Source organism: Oncorhynchus tshawytscha, linkage group LG10, assembly GCF_018296145.1.
Source record: "Oncorhynchus tshawytscha isolate Ot180627B linkage group LG10, Otsh_v2.0, whole genome shotgun sequence".
Lineage (NCBI taxonomy): Eukaryota > Metazoa > Chordata > Actinopteri > Salmoniformes > Salmonidae > Oncorhynchus > Oncorhynchus tshawytscha.
This window is the reverse complement of record NC_056438.1, coordinates 66,405,395-66,413,848: the sequence shown is the minus strand read 5'-3', so window position 1 is coordinate 66,413,848 and position 8,454 is coordinate 66,405,395. Positions and strand designations below refer to the sequence as shown.

General features: G+C 45.6%; 2 protein-coding genes across 2 annotated transcripts in view; one reads left to right on the top strand and one right to left on the bottom strand.

Annotated features, from left to right (window-relative positions):
• The first annotated feature begins 727 nt into the window (after positions 1-727).
• fzr1b (fizzy/cell division cycle 20 related 1b) lies at positions 728-7,653 on the top strand. The gene is made up of 12 exons (XM_042328867.1): positions 728-1,583; positions 1,817-1,918; positions 2,090-2,281; positions 2,394-2,476; positions 3,699-3,882; positions 4,391-4,456; positions 4,631-4,733; positions 5,356-5,537; positions 5,841-6,074; positions 6,356-6,460; positions 6,789-6,881; positions 6,994-7,653. Exons 1-12 carry the CDS (start codon positions 1,509-1,511, stop codon positions 7,033-7,035), a joined length of 1,461 nt encoding a protein of 486 aa, XP_042184801.1. The 5' UTR covers positions 728-1,508; the 3' UTR covers positions 7,036-7,653.
• The window catches only part of LOC112260695 (importin-13), a 21,597-nt gene continuing 20,778 nt past the window's right edge, over positions 7,636-8,454 (bottom strand). The window contains exon 21 of the mRNA XM_024435991.2: positions 7,636-8,403. Within this exon, the coding sequence (XP_024291759.1) occupies positions 8,304-8,403 (100 nt within the window). The 3' untranslated portion in view covers positions 7,636-8,303. The remainder of the gene's footprint in view (positions 8,404-8,454) is intronic.

Sequence of the window (8,454 nt, the reverse complement as noted above, 5' to 3'; positions counted from 1 at the left end):
AAAGAGTCAGGCACTGAAAGATACATGCATGTTGCTGATACAATTGCACACATAGACCTGGGCCTCATAGACACAATCCATTGGATACAGCAGCACGTTTTGTATGCAGATTGGAGTTTTCCTTATTCCATCTCATTCCAACCAATCATATTAATTCCAACCAATCACCCTAAGCAGAGCTGCCCTCAGAACAAGATGGAATAAGAAAAACTGAACTTGTTTTTGTGTGTTACTCTAGGGAAGAGGGTGTGTCGAGGGAACAACTGGCCCAGATGGAGCTCTTCCTCCTCTTCACCACCCTGCTCCAGAAGTTCAACATCTCCTCCCCAGAGGGAGTGGAGTCCAGTCTGAACACCGAGGGTGTGGGCACTAATGCACCGCTTCCTTTCTAAATCTGTGCATGCACTTGTTGAGACTCCTCTTGCTTATGCAATAAAGCTGCCTAAAACCCTGAGGGAATGTGCCCCCAACCTATGGGAATTTGAAAAATTACAAATACATTTACACCAAACTGAAATCCTTGGCTATGATGAAGGTTAAATAAAATACATCAGGAGAAAGAAGGGGGTGTCAGGATGAGGATATGTTGGTTTACTTTTTGCAATAGACTACCACACTTTAAATATTTTGTGTGCATTCCCATGTTTTTCTTTTCATGAACAATTTCTCATAACCTACCTCAGTGCTCATAACATACGCCACGTGTCGCTGTTGAGCTCTGCGTCTATTGCAGTCCAGCTGATCGTCGCCATCTTGATTCAGACATAAACAACACCCAAGAGTTGCGATCTTTATAGCTCAGTCACAGATAGACCAATGCAAGGTTTAGTTATAAAAATCATTGACTCAGTGGTTGCGATGGCAATTTAATGGTGTCGGTATCTTCAGGACAAAAATCAGCAATTTTCCTTGTCATTGGGAAAACGTCAACAAACTCGTGGGCGATTGAGGCATTTTAAAGGCTATGGGTGGTCTGTCCAGAAATAAACATGGCGATACGTCTGCTTTTTACTTGCGCTAACCAGTAGTAAGAAAGACCTTTCTTTTATTGTGTCGTCAGCTGATTATTGCTGCTAGCAGCCAGAGTTTGTTTGTAGGGGGGTGATACCATGACAACGGTGTGATTGACATCAGCACACATTGTTTTGCAGAGTTCTTGGACAGCGACGATATTTATTTTACCCTGAAACGTCACCATAGTTATTCTCTAATTTACCAGTCGAAATGTGGCTAGTAATCTGGCTTTCTTGCAGGAGCTAACTAGTCAATCAGTGCAGCTTCCTGGTGTGCAGTCAGGGCAGCTTTCCTTGTTACTTTTAATTTGTGTCAGTAGTGTGGTTGACCACTAACCAGGATAACTGTCTTACACCTCTACAACCAGGATAACTGTCTTACACCTCTACTCTGACATTTTATTTCCTCCAGGGATGGGAGGCCAGTGACGTGTAGGGGGAGGGGGAGGGGGGGGGACTGGACAGAGTTGCTGGTAGTGGTGGTGCTCTTGTAAAATGGACCAGGAATATGAGAGAAGGCTGCTGAAGCAAATCAACCATCAGAACCTACCAGAGGGCCAGCTGGCTAAGGTGAGTAAGGCGATCAGCTGTATCTCTGGTATTAAAAACAGAACTGCCTGCAAGAGGATTGGGGAGAGAACAGAAACGGATGTGTTTGAATAGATACTAACAAGTAATCCATTTTGAACCAATCTGGACGGTTGTCATGTATGGAGAGTGAAAAGCTTTGTGTAGTAGTGCATTCAACCAAATGTTTTGCCTATTGCACATGTTGACACGGTTTGTTTGTCCAACCATTTCAGTCTGGAGGTGCGACCTGCAGTCCTCTCAGTGTCAAATCTGGGGACCGATTCATTCCTACCCGTGTTGGAAGCAACTGGTGTATCAACTTCCACTATGCCAACGTAAGCAACACACCTTTCCTCCAATCGTGTACCACAAATGATATACTCTCTCAGCCACCGTCTCTCTCTCACATACTCATTGATATATCTGTTTTGCACACATGTGCATTGGTTTTCACAACTTTGGCAATATCATTTTCAACCCCTTATTTACTCGCTCATTCTCCATAGGAGAACTGTCAATCTCCCAACCAGAACCACAGGTCGAAGGATGCTGGGTCAGACACGGGGAAAGACACTGTGGCATATGCTGCCCTGCTGAGGAACGAGTTACTGGGGGCAGGGATAGAGAGCGTTCCAGACCTCCACACTGAGGACCGCCGCCACACCGTCTTCTCCCAGGACACACACAGCCTCTTCAGGGTGAGAGACGGAGAGAGAGAGAAACCCCCGAGCCCCAGCACAAAACCGCCGATATACAGCGAGGCAAACTATCCTCACAATTAACATTCTGATTTGAATTATTCCTCCATAGTACACAGTCCACACTAAGAGAGTGCCTTTTGACAGTGGCAATGAAGTCTCGCCATACTCGCTCTCCCCACTCAGCAACAAGAGGTACTGATGAGTCCACTCTATGGACTAGTGACAACCACTGGCCTTAAAGGGACATTTCACAATTTTTCAACTTCATATTCAACATCTCCAGCATTTTCACATATGGCGGTGCTGAAGATGATGAATATGATGTTTTTAAATTTTTTTAAAATGTCCCTTTAAAGCAAGAATCTGCATTTGGTGAAACAGCACAACTGTTGGCCCCAGACCCTTTGTTATTGTTTTGTTGATGAAACCGAGGAGAGGAGTGTCTGGCAGCGTGGACGTTGTAAAAAATAACTCTGTATATATTTTCTGCTGTTCTATCTCACGTGCAACAATCTACGAGTTGGGGGGGGGTGTTTGAAGTAACTTCTTTGTTATTGCAGTATCCCAAACGGACATGGAAGTTTCACCAAATACGGATTCTAGCCTTCACTGGCTTTAAATGTGATGTTGGGTTTTCTATCCATTCACTATACAGGCACAGTTACTGTATGCTACATCCATCCACTATACAGTTACTGTATGTTACATCCATCCACTATACAGTTACTGTATGTTACATCCATCCACTATACAGTTACTGTATGTTACATCCATCCACTATACAGTTACTGTATGTTGCATCCCATCCACTATACAGTTACTGTATGTTACATCCATCCACTATACAGTTACTGTATGTTACATCCATCCACTATACAGTTACTGTATGTTACATCCATCCACTATACAGTTACTGTATGTTGCATCCCATCCACTATACAGTTACTGTATGTTACATCCATCCACTACACAGTTACTGTATGTTACATCCATCCACTATACAGTTACTGTATGTTACATCCATCCACTATACAGTTACATCCATCCACTATACAGTTACTGTATGTTGCATCCCATCCACTACACAGTTACTGTATGTTACATCCATCCACTATACAGTTACTGTATGTTACATCCATCCACTATACAGTTACTGTATGTTGCATCCCATCCACTATACAGTTACTGTATGTTACATCCATCCACTATACAGTTACTGTATGTTACATCCATCCACTATACAGTTACTGTATGTTACATCCATCCACTACACAGTTACTGTATGTTACATCCATCCACTATACATGTCTGCTAAAGAAAAAATACAATACACACCAATATTTGTATGAACTTCCATAGCATATGAACCTCTATCGCTGGAACTTACCCCTCCCTCACTCCCATGTTTGTGTAGTCACAAGCTCCTTCGTTCCCCTCGGAAGCCAGCCCGTAAGATCTCCAAGATCCCCTTCAAAGTGCTCGACGCCCCTGAGCTGCAGGATGACTTCTACCTCAACCTGGTAGACTGGTCCGCTGGCAACCTGCTGTCTGTGGGCCTGGGGGCCTGTGTGTACCTGTGGAGCGCCTGCACCAGCCAGGTGAGAGTGAGGGAGGGGCCAGGTGAGAGTGCGGGAGGGTCCAGGTGAGAGTGCGGGAGGGTCCAGGTGAGAGTGCGGGAGGGGCCAGGTGAGAGTGAGGGAGGGGCCAGGTGAGAGTGAGGGAGGGGCCAGGTGAGAGTGAGGGAGGGGCCAGGGGAGAGTGCGGGAGGGGCCAGGGGAGAGTGCGGGAGGGGCCAGGGGAGAGTGCGGGAGGGGCCAGGTGAGAGTGCGGGAGGGTCCAGGTGAGAGTGCGGGAGGGTCCAGGTGAGAGTGCGGGAGGGTCCAGGTGAGAGTGCGGGAGGGTCCAGGTGAGAGTGCGGGAGGGGCCAGGGGAGAGTGCGGGAGGGGCCAGGGAGAGTGCGGGAGGGGCCAGGGGAGAGTGCGGGAGGGGCCACGGGAGAGTGAGGAAGGGGCCAGGGGAGAGTGCGGGAGGGGCCAGGGGAGACTGGAGAAAAGGACACAAACCTCTATTATTGCTTATTTTCTATCCATGTATTTAACCCTGAAGGTGACAAGACTGTGTGACCTGTCAGTGGATGGGGACTCTGTGACATCAGTGTGTTGGAATGAAAGGGTGAGTTTACAGCCCTGCTCAATATCTGTGATCATTCTGTTGATAAATACTTTTATGAGGAAAACAACTGGGACATTTAGTGTTCATAAAGGAAGACTGACACCCTTAACAAGACATGTATCATCTACCTTACATCTAGTCACTCACTGGCCTGGGTTGTGTCCATCCTCTCAGGGGAGCCTCGTTGCTGTGGGCACCCATAAGGGCTATGTTCAGATCTGGGACGCAGCTGGAGGGAGAAAGCTGACCAGCCTGGAAGGCCACTCGGCTCGTGTCGGTCAGTGATGCATGTCGATTTAGGTGTCGGTTTGATATGTTTTTGTATCCGTGTGTATATGTGTGTGACAAGATCTATTCTTTGAGAGGACTTCGTTTTTACAGTCTGATATCCGTACTTGCGTAAATAGAAGGATGATTAGGTATGTTTTATAGAATGTTTTATAGTACTACAAAAATGAAGTACTCTTTAAATGCCAGGATGTCATACTCCTTTAGATTTTCATTGAGTACCGTATGAATTTGTTGCATGTTATGGAGGAAGAGAATAGTATTTACTGTTTGACAACAGTTGATTAACAGCTGATAGTCATATAGGGGACACTGTACCAAAATTAACAAATGACGCAGAATTGCATGTTAGATGACATTCTCTGCATTGGTAAGCCTGGTATGTTAATTGTTTTTCTTACTGCATACATTCTTACTAAACCGTACGTTCTAATTAGTATGTAGTACAATTAGTACACAGTATGTAGTTTTAGTAAGTAGTAGGCAAGACAGATTCTGGACACGGCCTGTCTATTGGATAAAAAATAAGTAAAACATATAATTGCTTAGGTAATACCAGATGGAATGGGACTGTAACATGGAGAATGTACTCTCTCTGTCCCACTCTCCAGGAGCACTGGCGTGGAATGGAGAACAGCTGTCTTCAGGCAGCAGGGACCGTGTGATCCTCCAGAGGGACGTCCGCACCCCTCCGTCCGCTGAGAGGAGGCTCCAGGGCCACAGGCAGGAGGTGTGTGGCCTCAAGTGGTCCCCCGACCACCAGCACCTGGCCTCTGGGGGCAACGACAACAAGGTGAGCAGGACAGCTTCAGGGTCATATTCACATCACTGGCTCCTGTTCAGTAGGGAGAAACTTAGTGAGACAGCGGGGAGGAACTACATGATTTTCTCCAATAATACAACACAGATGTTTGTTTTCAAACACTTTCAGACAATCTCTCAAAACTGTGAATCTACCCCCCCCCCCCACTCCCCTTTGCATTCAGTTCATCTCGACTTGTCGCAACATTTACAATACTGAACGGGATCCGTAACTCTACTTCAAAACATTTGAACAACATTTGTGATTCTGAACACACCCCTCCCTTATCCTTAGCTGCTGGTGTGGAACAGCTCCAGCCTGCTCCCGATGCAGCAGTACAGTGACCACCTGGCTGCAGTGAAGGCCATCGCCTGGTCACCCCACCAGCATGGGCTGCTGGTGTCTGGAGGAGGAACGGCCGACCGCTGTCTACGCTTCTGGAACACCTTGACAGGCCAGCCCCTGCAGAGCACTGACACAGGCTCCCAGGTCTGCAACCTGGCCTGGTCCAAGCACGCCAATGAGCTGGTGAGGCACTACTTACTTAATACCTGCTCCCGAAGCATCAGCTTTCCTGCGTATCTGGTCCTAAGTTATTTTCTTTCATCACAGTAGTAGAATTATGTAGTCAAACGTCGCACATAACTTTTCATGGCTGAAATAAATATTTTAATAGTGAAGTAAGGATTGCACACTCAATTGCTCCAACAAATACTTGTATTAGTTGACAGTGTTTTGATCGTAAATGATATTAGTCAGGTCGGTGTTCATAAGTAGTGAATGGGTGTACACTCTATCATGTGTTTCAGGTGAGCACCCATGGCTACTCTCAGAACCAGATCCTGGTGTGGAAGTACCCGTCTCTGAACCAGGTGGCCAAGCTGACGGGACACTCCTACAGAGTTCTCTACTTGGTGAGACTGGTGGAGGGGAGTAGTTGGGTGTCTGTAATGTTGAATAACACAGCAAATCATCATCACCACCACCACCAATTTGCCGCCTTCCTCAGTATGACATATGTAGAAAGTAGGGTTGCAAAATTCCTGGGACTTTCATTAAATTCCCTGGTTTTCCTGAAATCCTGGTTGGAGGATTCTCAGAATAAGCAGAAAATCTGGAACCCTCCAACCAGGATATCTGTAAAACCAGGGAATTCTTTGACAGTTCCTAGAATTTTGCAACCCTAGTAGAAAGTACAACCTCAAACTCGATATTCAAGTCTTTCTGTTCCCTCTCCTCAAGGCTGTGTCACCAGACGGAGAGGCCATTGTGACGGGGGCGGGAGACGAGACTCTGCGTTTCTGGAATGTTTTCAGTAAGACACGCTGCACCAAGGTTCGTGAACAAAACCCATCTTGTCATTGTTCTTTTTCATTTGGCCAGTAACAGGTTTGTTGCTTGATTATGTCAAATAAAGAACTTCCTTGTTGTTGTGTTCTTCCTTCAGGAGTCCAAGTCAGTGTTGAATCTCTTTACCAGGATACGGTAGTGAAATGGGAGGAGGACTAAAGTAGAGGGGATCGGGGAGACATCACCTTGAACCCCTCATAAACCCCCCTTTACCACTCCACTGTAACTCAGTGCACCACAGCACCAACCATCACTACGAACAAACTCCTCACTTATCAATTCCACCTTTTTTACAGAGGACAGCTCCAACCACCACCAGCCTGCGAGCAGCTGTCCCACTAAAGTGATGTCATTGATTAAAAACGAACACAGCCTTCGAGTGAGGGGCTGGTTGTCTCTGTACAATGTCTGTCTTATATTTCTGTCGTGGATGTCCTGAGATGTTTTAGAATTATCATTAGGGCCAGCATTTTTTTTTTTTTTTATCTGACCATGTGACCTGACCAGGGCCTGGAGTTTCTACTGGTCAGGTCACATGTTCAGGAAAAAAGTCCTGTCTTTAGAAATATACCTCCACTAATATAATATCTAAAATAGTTGAATATATCAAGTCCTCTCATCACGGTGTATCGTTTCTCAGCCTTTCCTACATAACAGAGAGGATGGCCTGGGGGACTTTCTATATTTCGATAATATGTATCTGAACTACCATAGAATCCAACAGAATGTCATGATAATAAACGAGTACACCAATAGAGTCAGCCTGCCCGAGCAGCTGCAGAGACTCAGATCTGTTTATTATTTTCTTTCTAAACATCCCTACAACTTTCTTAAAACATCCTTATAACACAATCTTAACACGATCATGACATGCTTATAACACAATCTTAACACGATCATGACATGCTTATAACATGATCATAACTCAGATCCCACTAAATACCTGGGTGAAAATTGGCTTTAAAAAAAATATATTGGATAGTATCACCCTTCAAAACAGTTGTTGGTTTGTATCACCCACCATGACCCAATGTTGTCACTGCTCTCTTTGGGCCGGATTAGAGTTTTCTTCCCTCTGTTCTGCCTACGCCATAGAGTCCAGAGCAGGATATAACTTGATCAGACAAACAACTGTAAATCACTTTTCTGAAGAAACCATGATGCCTTTCTTCACACGGCCATAACAATAGTAACATCCCATGACATTAACACAGGGACAGTTTTACCTTGGAACTTCAACCCCCCACAGAATACACACTACTGCAGCCATGTGAGTGCACCGCCAGCATAAAGTTGATACAATTCACACAAAGTCCTTGTCGGGGGACTCCAATCCTCTGGGTTTCCCTGAACAGGTCTTGGGTCTCAGGATGTCTTGTTTCAGACAAGGCGAGTACTGCAGCCACACTAGTAATCTGCTGAGTAGCCAGTAGTGCCCTGCATACCTCGACACAACAGCGAGAACTCCTTCACGATCTCCTTAACACGCCGCTTGTTAGTCTGTTCCCTGGTAAAAATAGGGTGAATGAGATAGATTTGTCTGAATAGATCAGAAAAG